Below are 27506 nucleotides of genomic sequence, written 5' to 3'. Positions count from 1 at the left end.
TATGTAAAGGATTAATATTTTATGAACGCACTCTTGTTTTTTTACCGAGCAATCATTTCGAAAACTGCCTTTATTGAGGTTTATCTCTTAAGTTTTCAAAAAATTTTCATGATATCATTTATAAAAAAATATGTATACATATTAATATATTCGCATTCAATAATATTAATATATTTTTTTTGTATTCATATATTATGATGAATATAATATGCATCGCATTGTCAATTTTGCCTTAAGCCTTACGCTACGGAGGCTTTGAGAGTACCTCATAGGCAGCTCTGGTTGTCGGGCGCTCAGTATCTCACCTCATACACATTGTGCAGTTTCTTATCAATAAACTGTTTCTGCAACCACACTTTAAATATTGTTTTATTTCAACGAATCCCTTCCATAATTATTCCACATGTATCAAATGTACAATAGGTGTGGGTGTCTTACAGGCTGTCCATAGACTGAAACCGCATGTGGTTTTGAACCGTTTGCCATACTAAACTTATATGGAAATATATTTTCACAAAATATCTTATAAGCGTCCTATCATATCCGTTTATACCATTATACCATTACACACTTAGTAAAAATATATTTTCATAAACAGAAATCATAAGTTTAGCCATGGCACACGGTTCTAAACCGCATATGGTTTCAGTCTATGGATGGCCTCTTAGCCTTACATCATAGAAATGAAAATTTGTTACGCAATCTACAACTACCACAGTGAACTGCTTTATTTATCAGAAACATCCACTTTTATGTTGTGGCTGACATTTAGCATAGCACCATTTAGTTCTCTAGATGGGTGTTGCCAAGTTTGGTGCTGGCCACAATAAAAAAAAACTACAGAGTGAGCCGACAGCTATTATCTCTTATTCCTCGGAGATGTTGACAAAGGAAGCATACAGTGTTATACAAGCACCAGAGAATGCAGGCTGGCTGGGATGCAATGCAGTAGACTTTTTACAAATAGAGTAGAAATTTTATTGTAAAGGGTCAACTAGTAAATATTTTAAGTTCTGTGGTCCGAGAGACAAACTTAACACATTCGCGGACACATGTTGGTGATACATTGATGACACATTAAAATTTTAATTTTTTAAATTTTCGATTTAGATATATAGAAATGAGTTCAAGTCTTAAGATACGACACTATCTAATGGAAATATGTTCGCACCGTGACACAAGTAGCAGGAAACATTGTTTTAATCCAAAATGCGACGTTGTGTCGTATTCCGTTCCACAGTACAGTATGGACGTCCTATCATATCACATCTCACAAAATACGACATCTATAGGCTTACCTACAAAACCGTTATCAATTTATTGAACAACATGTAATGGACTATTGTTTGTAATACTGCTTTACTAATAAAATAGAAGGATGGTACTCCCGATCATCAAAATTTTTTGCAAATGTTTATCAGCTGTTAATTAATGCTGACTGATACACCCCTGTTACAGGCGGGCTTCTCCCGGTGTAAAATAATCATTTAGTAGCTTAAGTCGAAACGTAACCCTGACCTCTAGAAACGGCTTCATAAAACATCTAATCTGATTCCTTGCTCAACCACGTAAGTATTTCCTTTTAATTTAAAAAGTAAAAATGATGATGGATGAAAGAGATAATTTTAAGACTAAATATAAGGATTTAAATATAATAAATTTTGCCGCGCATTGTGCGTGAAATCCTCGCGCGCCGGCGCCAGGGTCAGGCTCGTGATTCGCCGAATCAAAGATCACGCGATAAAATTTGGCCAATCACGAGAGTCCTTTTTGCTGGAACGGCGTCGGTACGCGAAATTTAAAAAGAAAAAAAGGCAGTAAGCGTCCCCTTTCCCATAGGTACGGACCTGACGACTACAACTGTAAAAATCCCAAATATAATTTGTAAAACTAAAAATTAAGAAAATGTAAAATATAAACAATATCACGTTACGAGCACGAAGGACTGTGTTTTATTTACACTCCAACCGTTTGAAAATATTTTTTTTTGTGAATCCGGGGTTCGATGGACGCCTGAGCTAGCCGCTGGAACCCCGGGGATCTCAATGGCGCCCAAGCAACATGGGGCGTGAAGAATCGCATTAATTCTTCCGAACCCGCGAAATAAAATTTACGCCCGCGAACGCTAAATAAAAGTTTATGATCCAGGAGCCGGAACAACCAAGAAATGGTTAACTAAAAAGCGGACTCCGACGTAACCCTTATCGAAGAAGAAGTGCTGTCTCCAACATCAAACCGGGAGAGCCCTCTGGTGTTCGAAGACAGTCCACATACGGAGCTGACCGCGCCTAGCGTCGTGCTGGAGACCGTAGCACCAGCGCGTCTCCAGTACGACGAATGGCTGCACAAATCCCACCTATGGAGACCAGACACATCATCGACGGTATCCAGCGAGGAGGGCTCGTAGAGGCCACGGCCCACTCACGACGAAAAACGGCGAGCAAAATGCCGATTTTCCTAGGGTATCACTAACATGTCGTGTACCCTAGTCGACCACGGGATGTTCGGTGAGGAGAGAAAAAGGAAACGCGAGGCCAGGGAGCCTCACAAGAGGGCTGAGAAGGCGCGCAAGCTGAGATGAATCGAAGAAGCTGTACGGGCGCAGGCTCGACCACGAGGAGATGAAGCAGGACCAGTCGCCAACCCTCTAGTCAAGGGTGAACGCCGAGTTGCTGTTGGAAGTTTCAGTGTAAACAGTGTAGTTAAAAGTGAAGATAATAATCGTAAATATCCGGAAATTCTTCTAATTACGGATAAAAAGTTAATTAAGGACCCACTTTCTGAGCCCTATAATCTTAAGTTCGTTAGTAAGAAAAATGTACATTCTAGTTTTAAAAATAACGCTCCGCAAAGTGACGCCAATTCTTTCCGTTCAAATAAAGTAAATATGAATGAATTCGAAAACATTAACATTGAAAATCGCAAACAATTTTATAAACGGGAAAGACGATATTCTACAGTAGCGCGAAACCTGTTTCAAAGTTACGCCGTGTTAATAATTTGAATCCAAAGAGAAACGAGGAAAATAGTACACTACCGTCCCTATTATTTCTTTACAAATTACCAATCGTAAATTTAACACAGCGAAAACGGAACGGGAATAATAAGGCGTCACTCGACAAAGTGTTAGTTGTTATGTTAAATTTTAATAATAAGTTAAAATTAGGTATAAAAGGATGAAAGTAGAGATTGTATGCTTGTGATAAAAAAAAAAAAAAATGAGTCAATAAGCCGTAAATTTCTCAACGGGGTTTCAATAATAAAAAAAAAAATAATAATAATAAAACGTGAGAGGCACCGTAAATCGGCGCGGCGCGCCTTTGGAATAGGATGTCGGGCGCGTAAAACGAAACAACAATTTTTTTTTTAAATAAAATGGGTTTCACTAAATTTAAAGTTAATTACACAGTTTTAAGTGTATTGATTCAGAAATAAATATAATGAGAGGGTGGAATATTTCAATTTTTAATATCAATGTGATTTATACAGTCAATACAATGTTGCAAAATAATTATGGGTATTAGGGTAAAATATTAAAAGTGATAGTAAGTACCATAAGTACAATGGGAAGATTTTATATAAAATTAGTAGCTATTTAATGTATGGGGTAGGAGTAATTAATAAAGTAAATTCGAATAAATTTAAAGTACAGGAAGTCTAATGAACGAATAAATTACTAAAGAAAGAAAAAGAATAAATACAGATGAAGACAATTTGGAAGCACAAAGGGAGCCACCTCTTGAAGTAAGCGCATCCAAAGGCAGCGTAGCCGAAAATTCATGATACCAAAGCTTGATGGTGTGGAGAGTGCGCACTCTCCTTTCTCGCGCAGGTTCATGGAGAGACTAGGGACGTGACGCCTGAAAGATATCGTGAAACAACAAGAGGTACTTCCGAAGTGTAACCATCTATAAAAAAAAAGAAAGGGAAAAGGATACTTATTGTAAACATCCATCGTATTACCTGTGGGAGAGCCGTGCCGCCGTCAACGAGCCTGGCCGTTGTACCGCTATACGATGCCTTGCCCGCAGTAATAGGAACAGATGGAGACACAGTACCTGTCCATCTATGAGGTGATACTCCAGAGACCAGCAGATCAGTGGAAAACTTTCCACAGGAAGATATCCGCTGCTCGGAACGAGCCTGGCTCAATAGTAACGCCACTACCACGCCCTGGTTGCAAAGGCAGACGACGCCAAACGAGGTACGCTAATATTGCACCAGAAGAAGTAAAACGTAACACGAAATAATAATTCCGAACGAGGGCCAAACGTCTACAAATGTAGCCCCTAGGAATGCAAAAGAAAGATTAGAAAGCGCGAGAGTCAATGCAGCTTCGCGACCCCTCCGCTGACTAATAAAAACGAATAAAATAACAAGAAAACCTAATTAAAACAAAGTAACACAAAATAAATGTACTACACTGAAATTAAATCAAACTCTGACCTATTCAAAAGTATCGCGAAAGCATTGCTTTGAGCTGAAAATAATAATCCCAAAATAAATATAGAAAATAATAAAAATAGAGCTAAAGTATAGAGTTTTATGTTAGAATAGTTAGATTGTAGTTGAATTCTTTTATAAACTGTTTATCATGCCATGTACTTAACGGATGAACAAGGAATTGGATGGGTGGCCGATGAGATCAGGGCGTACCTTTCGACTTTAATCCAGATGGGGCGAATTGATACACCCCTGTTACAGGCGGGCTTCTCCCGGTGTAAAATAATCATTTAGTAGCTTAAGTCGAAACGTAACCCTGACCTCTAGAAACGGCTTCATAAAACATCTAATCTGATTCCTTGCTCAACCACGTAAGTATTTCCTTTTAATTTAAAAAGTAAAAATGATGATGGATGAAAGAGATAATTTTAAGACTAAATATAAGGATTTAAATATAATAAATTTTGCCGCGCATTGTGCGTGAAATCCTCGCGCGCCGGCGCCAGGGTCAGGCTCGTGATTCGCCGAATCAAAGATCACGCGATAAAATTTGGCCAATCACGAGAGTCCTTTTTGCTGGAACGGCGTCGGTACGCGAAATTTAAAAAGAAAAAAAGGCAGTAAGCGTCCCCTTTCCCATAGGTACGGACCTGACGACTACAACTGTAAAAATCCCAAATATAATTTGTAAAACTAAAAATTAAGAAAATGTAAAATATAAACAATATCACGTTACGAGCACGAAGGACTGTGTTTTATTTACACTCCAACCGTTTGAAAATATTTTTTTTTGTGAATCCGGGGTTCGATGGACTCCTGAGCTAGCCGCTGGAACCCCGGGGATCTCATGACCTATACCAAAATTTCACGTACGAGTATTTCATTTTTGAAAATGTTTTTCAAAGAGATAGGTACCTACCTGACTATACCTCAGTTGACCATTATTGTCATCGTTTAAAAGAAATTTATTTAATTCAGTTCAATTCATCTCTTGAATTTTTGCTTTTTAGCATGTCATGTTGCAGATTAACCCATTTACTGTGGACCTTTTAATCAATATTTAATTACTACATCTAAATAACATGCTGATTGTTCCTCAATAGTGTACGGTCAAATGGATTTTGGAATGTCTTGCACTTGCATCAAGATCCGAAAAACGCAGCTGGAACTGTAATTTCAGCACAATATATCCGGTGCAAAATTGTGTATAAATGGTAATTTCACTTTACACACTGCGGACTTTCGAATATGAAAGAGCATAATATTATTATATGCTATATATTAAATTGTTGGGATGCGGTAAACGTGGAAATTTTGGGTCATGAAAGGCAAAAAATATTTTTACCCGTATAAACTTTAAAATAATGTACCAACAAGAATCGATTGGAGTGAGTTTGGACCGCTGAGGCAGCATTCGAATTGTTCTACGCCATTTTTCAAAAACCTGGAATGGTGTGTAGTGTTTAAATAAAATGTTTCAGATATTTAATCCTTTTTTACTGACTTTTTAAAAGCATTGCTTGATGTTGAGAGAAGTTATTCTTAAATTTTAAGAGCAATTAGTTATCGTTTGAAGCGTCAGGGGGGATGAGGGGTAATTTTATTTAACTAATAAATTTTGGGTGCTAAAACATGTAAATTTGAATCAGCATTAGTCTCAGGATTGGAACAGGAATATTCAGGTTGTTGCAGACATTCATTACAAAACAAAATATGTATTTCTTTATGACCCAAACCCAAGGCAATTTGCAGAATATAAAAGATAATACATAAGAAGTAAAAATACTGTTTTATTTATTTATACATACATACAAATTTAAAAATATACAAGATTAGGTTTAATCAAATATACAATACTGGATTTACTACTGTATGCTATGGATATGTTTGACACTAGTCATTTGTTGAACTATCCTAATCGACACCTAAACATTTAATTGTCCTAACATCAATTTGTTGTGTCAGTACTGGAATGTTTCTATAATTTTATTGAACAATAAATTTGTATATAATATTACAATCTACAAAATCACATATCGCCCGCCGGTGTAGTTACAACACTGCGAATGAACCATTTTTGAAAATGTCACTACACGGGTTTGATTTTGTGTAATTTGGTTATTGGTTCTTTTCTTGTATGGTTCATAATAAAAGAAACCGTACCGTGCATCCTCTCATCACATAGAAGGTGAAGAAGCAGTCTTAAAATTGCATCTCCTTCAAACCAAGCGGATTGTGGCACTATTGGAAGGCTGCTAAATATCATCCACTGGGTGTATACAGCAGTGCTACAGGATTACATGGACCCTACAGGAACCCTATTATATATATATATATTGAATACACCTTGTAATGTATCTTGTTACATTTAAAAAAATGCAGCAAACAAACCTATTTTAAAAACATTAGCTCTTCTGCGGTATTGTACTTACACAGACAATATTATTATGTCTAGTTAGTATAGTTTTCTCAAATATGAGTAAAAAATATAAATATTTGTCAAAGTTATGTCATAAAGTAGTGTGAATGATTAAGTCGAAGGTACGTAGTGAAAAATTTATTGTCTCTAAATGATTCTAGAAAAATATTCTGTAATTATTAGTTGTAAGCATTAAAGCTTTTAATAGTTCATTAATAGATTATAGTTTTTATATTATTACATAATTATCTCAATTAACCTATGATATACTCTATTAATTATTTGTTATATGATAAAACTTTGGACTTTTTGATCTCATATTATTTTAATCTAATAACCTATTGATCCAAATACACACTTTATATATTATTATAACAGAAAATAGATTATTAATAATTGTACTGGAATAATCATGAGCTGCTTCCAAGTAACATGTAAGTAAAATGCCATCTACTTTATAACTCAGAAGTTAAGTTAATAGGTCCTTACACTTATATCAGTAATTTGTCACAGAATTCTTATTATTATATAATGTACTATGGTTGAATGTTTACCTACCGGCACAGTCGCCAGGCGTCTGGATTTTGGCGGGAATGTCTTGATTTAGAAACTGTAATTCCCGATTAGAACAGATTTTTATGCAATTTTTGAATGCTCAGTAAGAGGGCAGCCAGACAGATGTTCAGAGAACAAAAAGCACAAGGTGCAATGAGCGACCCATTCCCATGTTTACCACTTTCTGTGCATGTTTTAAATATTTGCTTTTATTTATTTAAAGATAAGTTCTTCATTAATTCAGAGTGGATATGTCAGAATAGTGAACTACATCCTATATCCTAACATGGATCTACATAGGTATGTACATTGTACAATAACTTGAATGTTTCTGGTGTTAGCTTTCTTCTCAAGGATATCATTTTGTACGGTTTTTTGTTTTGTATAATCACCGATACACTTAATTATTTTTCTCCTGAAGAAATCCATTCACGGAGTTCTCGGTGTACCGGTAGAGTTTGGAGTATCTTCTTGGTTTCTGAAAAACATATCAATTTAATAGATTTATTTAGGCAGTTCGGTATTTTAATTATACTTTTTTTGACACATTACATAATTTGAAAACAACCTCAGATATATACAACCACTAGAAAACAGTACAGACACTCAACGGGACTCGAATCCACATCCGCCGGATTCGCGCCAATGTAGTTTGTCTAGTAGATATTTGAGGTGTTTTCAAAGTATGTATGTTCAATAAAAAATGTTACATTCATAAATCGTGTGAACGGTTTATCTTTATACTTTTTTTGATACAATGAAAAAGAAACATTTATTGAAAGAAGAAATACATTTAAAAAATGCTGGTGTTTCCCATAGCGCATAATTAAAATTGGTAGCAGTCCCGAAGGGTGAAGGTAGGCTGTAAAGATCCGACATAAATAGTGCACACTCAAATTTATTTGTTTTCATTGAACTAAAAATACAAATTGCAAATGGTATTGATTAGTCTTAAAATTCAATTAAACCCTGCCTAAAGCAAACCATAATAGATATTAGATAAAGAATGTTTTTCTATCTATTGCGGTTTAATTACGCATGGTTTAATATTTAACTTTAATTAAATATTAAAAACTATGTGCAATTTGTATTCTTAGTTCAATGAAAACATATAAGTATGACTGACAAAGTTTAATGTGCATTATTTATATCAAATCTGCAAAGCCTACCTCCACCCTTCGCTGCTGATTGGTAGGTACCTATTGAAAAAATATACTAACCCAAAGAAGGGTAACAATGAAATGAGGTGCGAGCGTGAGGTTGCTTTCCGCAGTTGTGGCAGCGCAAGTGAAACATGTCGCAACCACGCTTCCAATCGACCGCGCCTCCTTTCCACTAACCACGCTTCCTATACAACAAAATAAAATACATTACTGAATCTTAATTTCATTATAGACGGTGTACGAATAGCGACATTTTTTCCCTATATGAAAATTGAAAGCACAAAAATATTATAATTTGGCAAGTAGTTCATTATCATTAAATGCAAAGATATGTAGATAAAGACCGATAACTATAACTTGAGGCACTGGTATGGAGAACTAATAGCTCGTAATACCCTGGCAACATTAGTGCCGAGGCCACGCCGTAAGTTATAGGTGTCGGTCTCTAGTTTAAATTAGAGTACGCCAACTTATTTCACTAGCCACAGAACAATAACATTCCTTCATTCAGAATTTGGTTTACTGCTTGAAGACATTTGTGTAATGTTATTGCCAGACTTAGATACTTACAACCTTTTGTACTTTAAGCGTCAATTACATTGAGCTACTTTACGAGCTGTTTGTTGGCGAATTTAATAGCGGGCGATTCAGCTACTGCGATTGTGATGATGACAAACAAAACTTTCCATTCGCTGAGAAGCCACAAGCCAGCGACTATTTTGACAGAACGTAGTTGGTTTTTTTACCGGGAGGTTGCTACTGCGCAGACGCAGAAGGCCCATACGCCGGCATGTAGCGTGTAAAGTTGACCGGCTTTCAACTTATCTCGGTAGATTGTTTACAATCTGCTTGTTAGCTTGTTCAATGATGACACTGGGCGACTTTACGGGCAGATTGTAAATTCGCCAACAAGCAGCTCGTAAAGTAGCTCAACGTAATTGACGCATTTCCAATAATTAAGCAACATGTATCATACCCTGTACCACTGTCATTCACAAAAATATGCCAGATAAAGTAAGAAAATATGCCAGATGACAGAACAAAATGCTAGATTTTTTCAAAATTGACAAAGTGTCCACAAACCATCATTTCAAAAGAATGTCTCACAATTTTAGACATCGCTTTTACAAGAACAAAAAAATTTACTATTTTACAACTAATAGAATACGTCATACAATTTTGTATGTAACCTTTAGTCATTTATTGTATTAATTATTATAATATGTATTTATATTTTTAGTGATTTATCTGTCTGCAACGCAGCGCAAGACACACACAGATGCGCACACATCTATATCTGTCTGTGCATTGAACACACTGAACGCATCGACAAGAATGTTACAAATGACGCTACCATCTAGTAAGATATAAACTACGTAAAACCAGCATGTTGATTTTCAAGCAAATCTGTAGTAATATTCTAGCTTTACTATGAGAAGTTTTAAGCTGTTTTCGGTGTCGAAAAATGCTAGCTTTAACGCCATACGCCAGATGGAAATTTTGCAAGCTGATCAGCTGATCATACCTAATCACGCTGAAATTAACTAACAGCTATGCGTCCAAGTTGTTATCAAATTTCATTAATATGTATATTGGTGAATATCTTTTGAGATTTTGAATTTTTGCAAGCTGATCATACCTAATCACGCTGAAATTAACTAACAGCTATGCGTCCAAGTTGTCATCAAATTTCATTAATATGTATATTGGTGAATATCTTTTGAGATTTTGAATAAGTTATTAGGTATTGATACTTACATTGATTCCTATATTATAATGTTTGGATCTCTCCAAATTTGGTTTAACACACTCGTGATAAGTTATGGTAAAGGTTGCTTAATTGGTAAAGCACATTGGCTGCAATCTGATGGATGCAGGTTCGAGTCCCTCTCAGTAGGTGACAATATTTTTTTTATATTGTGTCCGATGTGTTCCGAATTATGTATGTACAATAACAACTGCTACATTCTTAAAATCATGTCATCATTCAATCAATCATTCACTGACTAAAAAAATAGTCTAGATTGTGTAAGACAAATGTTATTTTGTCTTGATGTTTAAAACGAATATAAAATATCATACCTTTTTCCCGATGGCTTTCTTCGGAGGAAATTTAAATGGGCCGATATCAGGGTGGGTGTTTTTCAGGTCAGAGTACAATTTCCGGAACTCTGAATATCTTCGGTAAACACTCCATTCTTCTGAACGCACTTTGATTAAGATCTAAAAACATATTATCGTCAGGATTATTGTATTCTTGTTTGATTTCTTTTAGTAATAATATAAACATTATTATGGACATAATATCATGTCACTTTGTGACTTATCACATTTACCAATAATTGATGAAATTGGTAATAAATCACAGAAGTAATAAAATGTATTTGATTGTCATTGATTTCAAATTATTGATTATTTTGTTTTGTTAGATGCATAGGTAGAAGGGAATAGATTCTTTAGCTACCTGATAGACGTGAAACGACTTAGATCCACTGATAAGGAAAGCAGAAGGAATCCAAATGCGCACGCTGGCTTCTCCAGCAACGTATTCAACCATGGAACCATCCATTGCGTTTCCCGTCATCAGCCGCCTTTGCAACATATCATTGAACTCCATCAGTTCTGCATGCATTTCAGCCACCTATTTGTCATCAAGTTAAATATGAATCCGTCCAACCAATCATGTTCCATCCTAATAGGATCATATGGGCCTCCACAGAGAGAATTTCAAGCAATTAATATGGCATCATTGAGATAAGTAATTAGGGCGGGCCATTAATTCATATTCATATGAATGCCATGATGGCCGCGCGGCTTAAGCGTCAGCTTATAGCGTCGTGGGTCCCAGGTTCGATTCCTGGGCCTAGTAAGTACACATATTGGTTTTCAATTTGTGTATGAGTCAGAGTTGAATCAGAGACCTAATAGGTTGAGCAAGTGGCTAACATCCATTTCTCGTAAAAACAAAATCTGTTAATACAAACCTCCACCCTGTGGATGCCACTATTATGATCTTATTAGGATCGGACATTGTCGGAAAAAGAAGTTACCTACGAGCTGTAGAAGAATATTGCGATACATACAATAATTAATAAAAACCATTTCTTTTATTCAACGAATAATTCACAAGATTCTGAGAATGTAACATTCCATATATTGAACATACATAACTTGAAAACACGTCAGATAAATAATATATACCCACTAGAAAAAATCATATTTAAAAAGTCGAATTTTGTTGTTCTTATTTTTAACTTGGGAACCAAATTAAGTTAAATAAACAAATGTGTCGCTGAGTTTCAAAACCCGCTATAGCACTTTTTCATTATGTTGAGAAAATCAATAAAAACTTTTTGACGTAAAAAGGTTTTTGAATGTTTCAGTAGTGTTATAGCGGGATTTGATAGACACATTAGCTGGCCACAGACGTACAGTTTTGTAACAGGTTGAACATGGCACAGACAATAACTGTTCAATAACTGTACGTTAGTGGGCACACCACAGATCAGTTTAACTACCCCATTTAAATCTGTCGAACTGTCAACAGACGTGCCCATATACGTACAGTTATTGTCTGTGGCAGAGCAAGTGTCAAAAACTATGGAGGTTAGGTTCGCGGAGATATTACACAGGGGTATTGTTTAAATTAGTTTTAGGTAGGGTATACTTGAACAATATTGATACACGAATAATTTTACTTTGAATTTATTATGGTTATAATTGTTTTTATTAGAAACAAATTGTCATAAAATACACATCTATGACGTTGGTAAAATAAATCATGATTTCGCTAGTGGATTGTGTATTTTATCGATTCACTGAAACAATATTATACACATTTGTGTAAATATAAAATATAATCTTTTCTTTTGAATAAATTATTCCCTTTAATGGACAGTATTAATTAAGTAAGAAAACGGTAATATTTATAAAGGTATTGATTTTATATACAATAAATTTAAACATGCCACAAAATTATATTTACATCAATCATCAGTATAATAATTAATTACTATGATATTATTAAAATATATACATAAATTTTATTTAGATTTACCGACATTGTCATTCACAATTAGGTATATTAATTTATGTTGTGAACGTCTTAAATTAATAATTTGTAATATTCACTACATACAATAAATAAAATTTGAGTACTGAGTTATTAGTCTATATTTTCACAATAACTTAAGGCCATGCATTAGTTGAGGCACGGTCTAAAAAGATCGTTGCTAGGCGATGTGCGGATTGCGGGTCGCGGGTGAAAATGACGCCTGTCAAACGAAATATTATTTCTCATATAAATCCAACATACGTCCATTTTATGTTCTGTTTATTATTCTATTAGTATCAATAATAATATATTCATTGACATGTTTGCTTTTTAAAGTAAATGGGTAAAGTTTTTAGTCATCTTTACACGATTTTAGAATTAATTGGCCCGTCGCCATCACGCAGCAAAGTGACGTGCGTCCGACTCCACGTTTTCTCAATGAATGCGAAGCAAGTACAAATTTTCGTCGCGCGTACAGTTGAACATTATTTGGCGTTTCACTGATGCGTCACCTTAATATTTATAATGCTCTCTAAAACTTTAACATTTATATTATATTGTATAAAATAATATGTTTACATAAATAACTATAACTTTGTTTTACTCTCGTAAAAATAAATAAAATATAATATTTGCGATCTCCGCGTACATAATATTATTACATTTTTAATAATAAATGAATTTGTATTATTTTATAACAAGCAACACCAGCCGCAGTTGTATCGCGCGGTATATTCTACTTAACGTTACCAACATCTAACGTCACCCGAGAACTTTCGGCTAGTTGAAATTCCAACAGTTTTACAAAAACACGGGAGTGGGGGGTCGCTGGCAGTTTGAACCTGGCACACATCTGGAAGGTCGAAAACTGTCTGTCTATGGGCGCAGCAGATTATCTACCAAAGATAACTGTATGGCCGCCATTACGTATTAACTGGCATGTTCAACCTGTTACGAAAACTGTACGTCTGTGGCCAGCAATTGATTTTGTTTCATAAATGACAGTTAATCGTAGAGGCTTTTGAAAGAGGCGATAAAATTTTCATGTAGAGGTTTTAATAACGAATACAACGATATATATATCTTAATTATTTCAAAAAAGTGATAGAGCGGATTTTGAAACTCAGCGACACAGATGTAATGTTTCTATAGAAAGATGGCAAAATACTATGAAATATTTTGCCAAAGAATTTCAGCTAATCGCCACACAATTCCATCTACTACATGTTAAAATTCATTTAGTCACGAATATCATCTGTAAGGGATCTTGGCATTACGTTTGAGAGTAAACTGACATTTATTAGCCATATAGTTACCATTTGTAACAAAGCGCTTAAAATGTTGGGCTTCGTCATGCGTACTTCCCGGGTCTTTTCGGATGTTACGGTATTAAAACTTTTATTTAATTCTTTAGTTCGAAGCAGACTTGAGAGTGGGTCTATTGTTTGGGCACCGCATCAGTTGAAGTATAGCCTTATGGTGGAGAGGGTTCAGAAGAAATTCTTGAGACTCCTTTATTTGAGGTTGTACGGATACTATCCGTGGCTTTATCCAACTGACTTTCTCTTAGGCATGCTTACATACTGCAGTTTGCAATTTAGAAGAAATCTTTATTTGGCTACGTATTTTTTTCGACTTATACGAGGTATAAATGAGAACTCTGCCATTCTGGGCAGTGTTGACCTGTGTGTCCCTGATAACTATCTTAGAAATAGAGAACATCAGTTGTTTATTCTCCCAAGGTGCAGAACCAACCTGCCACTGGTAATGCCAAATGGGAGGGCGATAACTGTGTTCAACGAAATTGCTTCGGGTGTTGATATATTCCCCCTACGTGAGGATGAGTATAGGTGGACGTTGTTTTATAAATTCTTAAAATAGGGTCTGCTTAACTCATCCGGTGTACTTCCTTGTACCTATCTAATTAATATTTTTGCATGTACATATTTCTACTGTTTAATAACATACTATGTATGTCTTTTTTTATGTAACACTTACTGTTTTAAGTATACTTCTTTGTTTCTATATGTCATGTTGTGAACGTCTTAAATTTATAATTTGTAATGTCCACAATATGTTAAAAAAATAAATTGAAATTGAAAATTGAAATTGAAATAGCGGACAATATTGTCCTATGAATTTGTCAGTCAGTGCAGTTTCAAGCAATCTATACACTATGTGGGAATGCAAAAAACCGATTGGACAATCCAATTCCCAAGTGATTATGTGAAATATTGTTGTTTTTGACCTGTCAAGTGCATTACCCAATTTGATCATTCACAACCCATTTTATGTTGATACACTGACCACATGGCTAACTCAACACACAATTTTAGGATTGGGAGTGGGAGTGACTAAAATATTATAATTAATCACCACCTATTAATGAATAAATTGATTCACCTGAACAAGTTTGGCCTCATAATGTTTTACCTCGTCGCTTTGAGGCCCGTCTTGTTTCAGCATTTGAACAGCCGATACATAATTCCGCAGTTGTTCTTTCAGTCTGTCATTTTCCCTGTGAAACAAAATAATACTTCACACAGTGTACAATTAATTATACCGCAAACAACAAATCAACTTACGTATTGTCATTCTATTGATGATTAATTTCTGCACATAAGGAGATTGTTCATACATGACTAATTAATAGTAATCAATATATAAGTAAGCACAAGTTTGTATTGAAATAAACGCAATTTGAAAACATCAAGGATTTATTATATTACTATCATTAAATGAAATTAAACTTTAAACCTTTAGGAGTAGACATACGAAAATTTGAAAGGGTAGGTACTCCAAAGGCAGTGGCGACCGGTGAGTTATTTTACTGGGAGTTCTTTTTTTTCACCTTTTGACTGCCGTAAAAAGGCATTTGCCTTCATCAAAACTTCACCAAAAAATAAAAAAAAAACTATTGGTTTTTTTAATTTAGTACATTTAAAAGAAATCATAAATAACTCACTATTTATTATTTGTTGTACCTCTTAAAACAGTTTTTCTTGAAAAAAATGGATTTTAAACTTTAACACAAACTGGTTGACACGAACTATTTTGTTTTGACCGAATTATTAGTACTACCGAAATATCTCGTATCTGGCAGTGACCGGGATTTATTGTTCATTTGTATGAGAAATCCATTCTTCTGTTTTTCATCGACAAAAATTTTTCAATTACGCGTTTGTTGAAGTCAGGAATCTCTTATATCATTCTTTTTTCGTTACAGAGTATACATAATGCGTTCAATCTTGATTGCGCGATGGTGTTTCTACTAAAACACTTGATCCGTTTGAGTGTGAAAAAACATCTTTCGCTTTCCACTGATGTCATCGGAATAGTAAAAATTAAATTTAATAGTAAAACCGTTTCCGTAAATGTGTCAGCATTATAAAAATTATCCAAGCTGTAAATAACAGACAATTCATTTTTGAGTTTATTTTTATCTAAAAAGTCAGACGTATTACAGAGCTAGTTTGGAGAGATATCATAATTGATAAACATTGTGAATTTAGTTATCAAACTGAAAAAAAACTTAAAGTTTATTTTTAAATTGTACTTCGCCTAAATTTGAGAAATGTTGTCAACATGTGCGGAAATTTAAATGCGTACTGTGAAAAGAATTTATTTTTATAATAATATTGAATAAAAATTGTCAAAAAATAATTATTGTACGTGTGATACGGGCTGTATTGTTTTAAAACCGATGAATCTGCGTTCGGGCCGAGAGCGACTGAAACTGTCGCTCCCGAGCACGTAGAAAAAATATTTACGTGTTGCTATTCCACGCGACAGACGACGCTCTTTCTCATTGCAAAGAAATCGAAATTAGATTACTGGGCGCTTTGGTCGAGCGATGGCGAATATCGCTCCCATCAACATATAATATTATTATTTAAAATAGCCGGTTAAAAACACATATTAGAATTTGTTTTTGTATATGAATTAATGACCACGGTAATAGATCAGAACACTTAATTAATCAAATATAAATTAAATACTCATTTAAAAAAAGTCTTTTCGCATAAATTGAGTGGGTGGGTGTGCACCGCTCCAGCGCTCTCAAGGGAGAATCGCCACTGTCCAAAGGGGTACTGTAAACATACTATTGACGTAAATTTTTACTTAAATTGTTCCACTATAGTAGGTATCATAGTAGTTATTCAGAAAAAACCGATTTAGACTTTTAAATAAAATTTGCGGATATGGCCTGAGGCTTTTACAGTTATCTATTATTGTATATTGGTTTTGGAAAGTACTTCTTTCTGCTACATTACTCATCGTTTTGGACTCTTTGCAGAAGCCATTATCAACTGGTATGAGGAGAAACACACAGTGATGGTCAGAGAACAGAATACGATAAAGGATTTTTATTTGTACCTGTTCAGATCGGCAATGGTCCTTTCCATCTTATTTACTTTTTCCTTATGCGAAATGTCCAACTGACTGATCTGCAGCTGTAAGCCAAAATTCTCCTCCTGCTGTTTGGCAAGAAGCGATTTGAGGTGACCCTCCCCATATTCCAAGTTATCGTGGTCTGGGAAACAGAGTTCCAGGCAAGAGACGCTGCCCTCGGCCGGACCCTCCTCGCTTTCGCTCTCCGAGAGCCTCTCGTTTCCCCGGTCGCCGCTCGACACGTCAGAGTCCTTCTGGGATACAGTGTCGCTAGACGACGTCTTTCTGCCTGAAAATATTTCCCTCGCCTTCTCCGAAAGTCTGCTGAGAATTTGAGCGGGAGACTCATTTGAAATTCTCTCCGACGGGGCTGCCGTTTCTTCCGGGAAAAATATGGATTTTTTACCATCATATTTGGAAGTGGTGGGTTCGCTGTGCGACGTCGCGACGCCATAGCCCTGCGGCGGCCGCGGATCCGGAGAATTAATGCAAGTGGGGGGAGCACTGTTCCAATCGGCGGAATTTGCCAATGATTTGCTATTTACGATCTGGTTCGGGGCCGGCTTTACCATGCTATTTTTCAACATTGTTTCTTCTGGAGAATCAAACGATATCACTTGACGTATTGGTTTTTTTTTTGTATTAACTTTTAGAACAGGAGCCTCGAGAGGCACAAGCGGTTCACTATTTAATGCACTCTGTCCGGGAGGAATTGTGGATTCGTTAAGTTCCGGTTTGTCAATAGATAAAGCGAAAAGAATGGAGACGAGACCTGAAAATGGATCGCAAAATATTTAACATAAAAATAATATAATTAATATTTAAGTATGTTGAAAATCAAGGTTAGAATTCAGTATTCAAATCAGTTAATGTGGAGCACATTTGCCTGCCTAAAAATTGATCCAGGCTGATAGTGATGATTTAAATAATATTCTGTACCCAAGAGCCAGTGTTTCTTAAATCCAAAAAGAACACTTTGGGAAAACATAATTTAAAAAATTTCAGCTGCTAAACGTTATTGGAGTTACGGGCTTTGTGGTTGTCAGAATTTCAGGATTCAATTGTAATTATAATTAAAAGGTGGATTGATTTTGAAAGATATGATTTACCTACAAAATATGTACCGACTGAACATATTTTCGGCAAAATCGAACAATAGACACAGGCTCAGAGGTACAACAGATCTTGTCCAGAAACTCGTACGTATGCAGTTCGCCGTATAACACTTCACCGTGAAATGTTGTATCGGAAATATATGGCCGTATATTAAATACCGTCCAAACCTCTTTGGGGCTTTTGGGTGACATAAAATTCGTATCAAAATAAAACACGGATCTTGTCAGTTTACAGGATAGTTATAGGATTAGCCGATATACCTACTGGATTATTTGTTAGATTAGGTTTTCATTCTTGAATTCACGAATTTTGCCAAAATCAGCTATGAAAATTGGAATAATATTCATATTGAATCTAATAAAATTGAAGACCATATAGTATACGGTCATCTCTTTCCGATAGAAAGCTCACGGCGAACTGTGCTACGGTGAAATGTTTTACATACAATTTACATGACGTAACCACAATAGATATAATATGAATGACAAAATTTGGAACAGTGAAGTGATTGTTATTGACCTGCAGCCATATTCGGCAGTAGGCTCGTGGCCTCCGTGTCTCTCATGAGGGCCCAATCCTCATAGTATTCAGTCAGCAGGTGATGCCCCACCCAACTATGTAGGTATCTAAAATATAACAAAAAATCACTGCATCACTATTACCATAACAAATCGTAGGGCAGATTTCAACATTCATACTGATATGCTTGTAAACAAGCTGACACGAAAATACTTGAATTATATTATCGGAATACTTCCATTATGAGAGATCAAAGGCTAACCCATAAAATTAAAATTACCACAATAAATAGATACATCTATCTGTATTACGTGTGACAATTATTTATAATAGAAAAGTGATTATGCAAGAAATTTAATAGCTATGTTTATTTTGTACTTCAATATCATAATTTACTTTATGTTTATCGATTTTTTAATGTCAGCAAACTCTGGATGCTACAGCGACCATTTTTAAAACAGGGGTGATTCGATCCCGCATCTGGCATAAATCGCATGTTGTGTATCAATTTATGTTTGATCCAGAGCCCAAACCAGATGGGGTGGGCGTTTGACTAACAACTATTTCCCATTAAAACGTCTCCTTCTCTGTGAAGGTCCATATCGTTATGTTTTTTCGACAAACATGTATTTCATTTTGTGTTACTTGGTCAGTTCAGAATACTACGCACATTTTCTACTTTATACTTACACAGTAATAAATGTGAAAGAATTATTCAATACGAATTTGAATGTATGATCTAAGTAAAGGAATGTAAACTCGGATCTCAACTTAAATAAATGGACATTAGACGAGCTCTTTAAGTTAAGAACTGAGAGAGTAAAGTATATTTTACCAGTTTGTTGAAAAGACACGACGATGTGGTTCACTTGGGAGACACACGAAAATGGTTATTGACTTATTTTCTTTCATAATACTTAATAACAAAATAGAATAAAAATGACAAAAAACCTTTCGAGTGATCTTTCATTAAGAGCGGCTCGTAAGAATGCTTTGAAATGGCCAAGGGGTGTTTTGATTGTCTTCAGAAAGTTAAATCTTTCTTCTTCATGTTTAGTCAAATGCAACCTGCTGTAGTTCCATAATGAAGTACCTTAAATCAAACACTCCATGTTCATTATTTATTACTACTCAAAAACTAAATAACCACTATTTATACAAGTAAGCTTCATTGAATATGCAATATCTACTATGTGGATATATTATAACCGTATTGTACATGAGATAAAGACAAGATAAATTGATTTTGAAACAGCATTAGATTAATTGAACTGGAAAATTTTCAACTGACTAATGAGCATTTAGGGGTCATCTATATTGGTATGGTTTATGACGAAGATGTTGGAGAAAATTTGACATTTACTTAGGTCATCCAGGGACTAATAAAATATTTTTTACAAAGCCTCCCAATAGTATAAAATAACATTTATTATGTCGTAAGATGAAACTGATCGTGGTATTTTACAAATGAGGAAAAATAAATCAAAACATTTCACAAACAAATAAGCGAAGATCGGAGAAGGCGAGGAAGAGCTAGCTCCCTCCAGATGGACAGACCAAATCGAGAATGCCATAGGTTTCACACTGACAGGCCCCGCGTGTTGCTGAATACCGAGAGGGGTTGAGCCAAGCCTCAGAGAAGGCTGTCAGACGGTCAAATTATCTGGGTTATGATTTCAGTCATGAGGTCCCGATAAAGGAGAATAATAATAATTGTGTTTTTATTTCTTTTAGCTTTTGTTTACAGGTGAAGAAAAATGATTCATGTAATGATGTGAGTACACAATTCAAAACTGACAAAACAGACACATAGCAGGTGTTACAGAATCAATGATGAAAGATTTTATATTCTTTATATAAGAACCTAATTAAAAAATTCCATTAGTATTATAAAACATTTCATTGTAATCATGAATATCATACTATTTCAAACTAATCCTTTATCCTAAGTAATGAATGTATAGTTTTTTTTCTCACCCATAAAGTCAACATTGAGTGCATAATTGATTCCAGCCGAGACAAGCGTGTGCAGGGAAGCATTCGATGAACGCTGCTGAGGTCGTATGCCATGCGACAACACCAAAAACCATTGCTCGCATAGATCTGCAACTCTGTAATGCAATAAAATTAACTACCTCAGTCTTAGGTGACTGCTCCCGAGATGTTCACAGGTCTAAAACACTGCAGATACCTCATGTCACATGTTTTTGCCCCGTGAACGCTAACATATTTCACAGAAGTGTTCTTTGAATCATCATATTTAAGTTATTTATCATTTATATAGCCACATTTATGCATCATTATTTTCATCAATAGTCCTTCTAAAATAACATCTATACATTTATCTACACAAGTAATAAATAATTTAAGTAGGTCATTTCAAATAACTCCCTTCTAAAATATTTCAATTGTGAATTAGAATAGTTCTACAATCAGCTGACGACTAGTAATGTTTGATAATTATTTACCTTGGAAACAAGTTGAAATGGGACCAACATGAGACATGGTGACACAACAGGTGTGATCTTAGCAAATCTTGGCAAGCATTTAAAATGTTATCAGACAGATGGTTCTATCTCCTAACACATTTTGAGCCGAAAACAGATACCTGGTTTAGGTTAGTAATATGTGCCAAAATGTATCAGAACCACACTAAGGTCACCTCAAGCCTAGCATGCCACACCACCGACCTAAACATTTTTTTATTTTCTGCAAGTTTACACATTTTTGAGTCATGTGTTCTCACGTATTTACCTGGGTTCCAATATTACAAAAGAGAATGAAGAACTGGAAGAAATAAAAACCCGAATAACCGCTGCAAATAAATCGTACTTCTCATTGCTGCCCATATTCAAATCCAGAAATGTCCACAGAAAAACTAAGATCCGGCTTTATAAAACTGTCATATGCACAGTCATTGCATACCGGTGCGAGTCATGGACGCTAAATATGAAAGCAGCTGAAATGGTGGACTGCTTTGAGAGAAAGATCCTGAGGTAGATATACGAACCCACGAATGATGGTGGGGAGTGGAGAATTAGGTACAACACGGAACTATACCGCTTATACCAAGATTCAAAACTCTCCACCTTCATAAACCTTCAGAGGCTAAACTGGGCAGGCCATGTCCAGCGCATGCCTGAGTCACGGATACCAAAGAAGATCCTCGAAGGAAACCCAGGGGGGAAAAGGCCAGTAGGAAAGCCACGCACACGATGGGGTTATAACATTACAAAAGATGCCAACCAGCTGCTAAAAATCAGGAACTGGAAAAGACGTGCGGAGGACCGTTCCGGCTGGAGGACGTCGGTGGAGGAGGCCAGGGCTCGACTTGAGCCCTGGCCTAAAGGTTCTAAAGAAAGCTACAAATGACAGGTAATTGACACAATATTTTTGGAGGTTGTCAGTTTTTATTATTGAATTTTCTGATTGTTAAAGCACATGAGCTCACATGTCTAATCAGTGATTAATCTGTTTTTAGCATAACATTAAACACAACAGCCCCATCTGTCTTAAGCATGGGAAGAAAAAGTATCTACGCATATTAATGATTAAGCAGTTCCACTAAGTTAAGTAGAGTCTGTATTCTATAAGCTGGCGTTCACGTCACGTCGTTCGCGGACGGAGAGCATTGTACCATCGCGTTTGACTGTTGCAAGTTTTGTTGCAAACGAGAGGGAATGCAGTGCTGAATGCTGAACCTGGGGGGAAACCGCACGCCAGCTTATAGAAGACAGACTAGTAGTAGTTTTTAAACATTCATTGAACATATATTTTTATAATAGGTGTTGGCAATGACTCCAGTTATGGTCATTTATTTTAAGAGGAAAGTGTGCGGCCCTCGTAGTCCAGTATGTAAGGCACTGACCTTCCATCCGGAGACTTCAAGTTCGATCCCGGTGAGGTCACAATATATTTATGAGATTTTATCAAACTCTCGGTGTTTGTGATTGTTTCATTTATATTACTAACTATATTACTGTTTCACCACACTATTGTGATTGGGCCTCATGGCCTGTTATAGTGTTAAAAAGACTTTTTACCAAGGTCTATATTTTTTAATATATCATTATTGATTGTGGGGTTTCGTGTTGTAAATAAAAGTTACCTAACATCATCCTCTGTGGCCAACTCTGCTTTGCCCCCGTAGCGCACCTGACAATTTTGCACGGCACTCAAAAGACTCCCCAAATATTTTTGTCCGTCGTCATGTTTCTTTTTCACATTCTCCTTACTTTCTGATGAGCCTGAAATAGCTGACATCAGCCGATAACTCTGGAATAAATTATTTACACTTACAATTTTTTTTTTGGCTACCAATCCCACATCTTTCAATACATAATTAATTAATAATATCATAACTATTGAGTCATAATTCATGAATTAAAAAAAAATGTGTTCTTTCGAAAATGTCCCTGAAGACTTTACGAATGAATAAATTATTATAAAATATTGTACGTCACCATCGCCTTAATCTGTTCGGTTTCCATTAACAATTAAGAACGAATAGTTAAGTTATCATGAGATTACACTTCTGATCTCATAACTGTGAAAGAAAAACATCCTAATGGTTTAAAGTAAAACGATAATTCTCCTAAATTTGTTGTCTGGCGACTTTGCACTGTTATCTGCACAATTAAAATGATTAATAAAATAACAAATAACAATATCATCTGACACTGACAGTAATTTCTGTCAAAAGTTGACCATAGACAATAGATATGTATTTATCAAAGACCGGTGTTGCCATATTTTGAAAGTGGAATTATAGTACAGTGACTTCAAAATTATAGTATTTCGGCAAAAAGTATAGTACGCATTGAATGACCAATAATTTTCTGCATTTTCAAAAAATTAAACGTGTGGTAATTAACGTCTTGTTTTTTTAGACAAAATTCAAATGTTAAGTCAGTGGTATCCAAGCTTTATGTTACTACGCCTCCCTCTTAAAATGAGAAAAGCAGCTTTTTTGTTTCCTCGTGTACACGGTCATAAAGATGAAAGTTTATATTATTATTGCGAGTATAGAATGTTTAAAACTAACAAGTTCCACATTATTAGTTTTCATGTAATTTTCATAGATTCTTCAAAAAATGGATTTTTTATATGGACATGGCTTAGTTTGTCACAAAATCAACCAAGTCCATGCAGACTTGGTTTATTTTGATATTTCCGTGGCAGCCATTTCGTCGCTATAAGATTTGTTTCCCGAATAGACCAAATGTCAATTTTTCAGGAGACGAAAAACAAATTTCATTGTCGTATTATGAAATATCAGTAGATGTATCAATCATTTTTTCTACACTGTATGATTGCAACATTATCTAAGAATAAATTCCAAGAATAATATACTGGTATAAATCAGTAAATGCACAGAAAATGCGTTTTATTTACAAGTACTCGTTGTGGATATTCGGGAATTTTTTAGCGCTCTCTCAGAATAATGGATATTCGAGACAAAACAAGGACGTTCGGGACTTAAGACCGTAGCATATTGCTGCACGGCCCACGGATTACTGAGTGGTCAAAAAGTACGCACCTCAAATGTTATATTTATTTACACGATAATTGTTAATGATTACTTTTACTATTTAAATACCTAATGATCGTAATAACCCAAGTTCGTAGGTAATAATAACATGCGGCATTCGCTTTTTTCGGTTTTTTTCGTAATAAGTAATAAAATAGTTTTTAATAATCTTTTTTTTTTATTCAACGAATAATTCACAAGATTTAAGAATGTACCATTCTAATTATTGAACATACATAATTTTTAAAATCACTTCTGAGAAAATATATTATAACCAATAGAAAAAATCTTTTTGAAAAAAGTAAGACACCCGGCAGGAATCGTCCCTGCATCTTCTGAGTTTACGACCCAGTCCACAAATTATCCACTATGCTACGAGGTGACATACTTATGACGACAAACTTTAACTATTGGCCTTTTAATACCTGCTCATCAGTATTCTTCAAAATCATGCGACTATCGGCGATCGGTTTTGGTTTATTAAATAAAAGTAGGTATCTACTACTTCAATTACTAACCGACGTCACGGATTTCTCCAATATTTTATGATGGTACTTACTCGTACTTGCTAACAATTTTATATTAATACTTTTTCCAAAAAACAAAAAAATCTATGTATATATATCTGTATATTATTATATCTATATATTTCTATAATTAACAATTAAACTTATTACAAACCACCAAATAAATATTATATATTAATTATTGGAATGACAATACAAAATATTAGCATCTATAAATTAATTACCATTGGCTGCTAATATTAGGTAGGTACCAATATCCTAAGTATATAATATTTACCAAATAAATAGTTACTAACATACATATTAAATTAAATTAACTATCAGCGCATTCAAAATTAAATAATAGCATCGCCTTTATTTTCATAGAAATACCTAGATTAAAAGTAAAATAAAGACAAACAATGTTTAATTAATAATAATTTGAAGTAATAATTATTTTTTACGTCATAGTAGTTGCCGGGTCACACTGTAGAATTCATATAACCGTTGGGATTTTGTGTCATTTATCAAAACAAAATGCAGTTATTTAGGTTAACATACTCACTTCCATAACTTTACTATAAGTTCAGGGCGAACTGGTGATGTATCAGCTATAAATGATCTCTTCAAATTTGATGAATTCACTATTAAAACAATAGTAACTTTAAAAACAATATCAATAAGACGAAATTTGAAAGAGCATTCCGGACGGTCGAAAAATATGAAAGTGGGCGTGATTGTTTTAGAGCTGGACAGCGTGAATGTGGGAGCGAGATGCACGGCGTCAGCGCGGTTTGATTGGCTAAAAGTCATATTCGGGAAATAAAAACTCAGCCAGAGATTTATTTCGACCGAAATTAACTTGGATATTCAGGTACGAATAGTTGGACATTCGGGAGAAAAACACGGAGTAATTGTAACTTAATATGGCGTATTCGGGTTTTTCAAAAAAATATCTCTGTTCCTAGATAAAAATATATTGTTTTTATAAACGATTTCGGTAGAGTTCGATAAAAGAAATTGAACTGCATTAAAATGTCGATTTCGACAAAAATGGATATTCGGGAAACAAATCCTATAGCGACGATTTTACTAGCTATAATGGTGTGATTCTTCTGGGCTCGACTTAGGAAATGAAAAAGGGCGAAATTATAAATAAATATTGATGATAACATAAATTTATTTTTAGAAAATTTTCTCAATATAATATTATTAACTTAAGAGGCGTATGCATAGAACAGCAAACTACATTCAAGCTATTTAAGGCTATACTTCAGTTGAGGCATGGTCGAAAAAGATCGTGGCTAGGCGATGCGCGGATTGTGCAAATGACGCGTGCCGGACGAAATATAATTTGTCGTAAAAATCCAACATGCGTCCATTAAATCTTATGTTTATTGTTATATTACTAATAATAATAGTATATTCATTGACATGTTTTCTTTTTTAAGTACATACATAAAGTTTTTTAGTCATCTTTACACGATTTAAGAATATTTTCATCCGACGCCATGACAAAACAAATCGACGTGCGGACACCTCGACTGTCGGTCGGTCTCCGATTGGCGATTAGTGAGAAATTTCGTCGCACCTACTGTTGAAAATTATTTGCCGTTTCACTGAAGTACCTACGCTCTTAAATAAACATGCACGAATAATTATTATTAAAATCTTTAAATTAATTAAGGAGTAGGTAAGGTGTGTGTGTGTGTTTTTTAAGAAATACAAAGAGTTCTATAAGTCTCGTAAATTAGAATTGTATAAAACCAAATTTATATTCTCAGTACTATGACTAAAATTGTCAAATGCGACCCTGCTTGACACCGGACGCTTTTTAGGATGCAGGTTAGACAGAATAAAACTTACCGATTTTCCCTATCTTTGACGCGTTTTGTCGATTCTGCCTTAATTATTCGTTTTCTCGCCTTAGCGGGGGTCACTTCTGATATTTGAAACATTATTTTTATTAATTATTTCTATTAAAAAATGTTGAAAAAGAGACTACTGACACTCAACGGTTCGTAAACAACTGACGGCCATGTTGTTGTAATCGCCTTCAGTGATTAGCCTGAATGGACATGGTTGAGTGTGATATAATTACTTCAGTGGATATTTCGGTGAGTTTGAAAAAACTGTTCATCTTTGGCTTCCATTTACTTATACAGACGGATTTGGATGGTTTTGATAATACAAAAATGTTAGAAAGCATTAGTTCTTCCGCAAATCACAAAAAAACCTAAAGGTGGACTTGGCTGATTTTGAAATGTAGCTACACATATGCAGAAAAATCCGTTTCTTATGTTGGCGTCTTGTGTCACAGAGTGTAAATACGATGTCATAGCTGTCATACAATATGTATGTGTAATATGTCGGAATGGCATAGATATGATCATAGACACTAAATCGCTCTTATGCTTCAAATACATTCTATGACGATCGGTCACATATATGTCGAAAAACCCGTTTCTTATGTTGGCGTCCTGTGTCACAGAGTGTAAATACGATGTCATAGACTGTCACATATATGTCAAACGATCTATGACAGCCTTCTATGTCATAAATTTTCGGCTCAGTGTAAACACCTCGGTAATTTTGTGTGACACTGTCTAGTTCCATGCCTGTGACATCTATGCCAAACATGTTGTCATATATTATTGTTTATGTGTCATAGATCGCGCGGGAGTGTTTTTTCTGTCTTTGATTTCAAAAATTTTCCATACAAAATCATAATCTTCAAGTCTACCACCCCAAAGTCACCCCCTGAGGTTAAATACCTAACTGGGACTTTTAGTTTTGAACAGCGGTTCTT

The 27506-nt window shown here is 35.0% G+C and overlaps 1 protein-coding gene across 2 annotated transcripts; it reads right to left on the bottom strand.

Annotated features, from left to right (window-relative positions):
• Positions 1-7700: 7700 nt before the first annotated feature.
• On the bottom strand, positions 7701-23365 carry LOC147064346 (sorting nexin-29-like). Of its 2 annotated transcripts, XM_085957759.1 has the most exons (11): positions 23125-23365; positions 22770-22936; positions 20639-20772; positions 19613-19754; positions 18662-18768; positions 17012-17798; positions 15038-15152; positions 11045-11221; positions 10663-10803; positions 8638-8765; positions 7701-7895 (listed from the first exon to the last, which is right to left on the bottom strand). In XM_085957759.1, exons 1-11 carry the CDS (start codon positions 23149-23151, stop codon positions 7847-7849), a joined length of 1974 nt encoding a protein of 657 aa, XP_085813885.1. In that variant the 5' UTR covers positions 23152-23365; the 3' UTR covers positions 7701-7846. The 2 variants fall into 2 exon arrangements, with proteins under 2 accessions (XP_085813885.1, XP_085813884.1); XM_085957758.1 differs by having other exon boundaries at positions 22770-23142.
• Between the last annotated feature and the right edge of the window lie 4141 nt (positions 23366-27506).

Source organism: Rhyacophila brunnea, unplaced genomic scaffold, assembly GCF_057557595.1.
Source record: "Rhyacophila brunnea isolate RB1 unplaced genomic scaffold, BYU_Rbru_1.0 scaffold_7, whole genome shotgun sequence".
In the NCBI taxonomy this organism is placed as follows: Eukaryota; Metazoa; Arthropoda; class Insecta; order Trichoptera; family Rhyacophilidae; genus Rhyacophila; species Rhyacophila brunnea.
The sequence above is the reverse complement of the archived record's forward strand: the minus strand, read 5'-3'. Positions and strand labels throughout refer to the sequence as shown.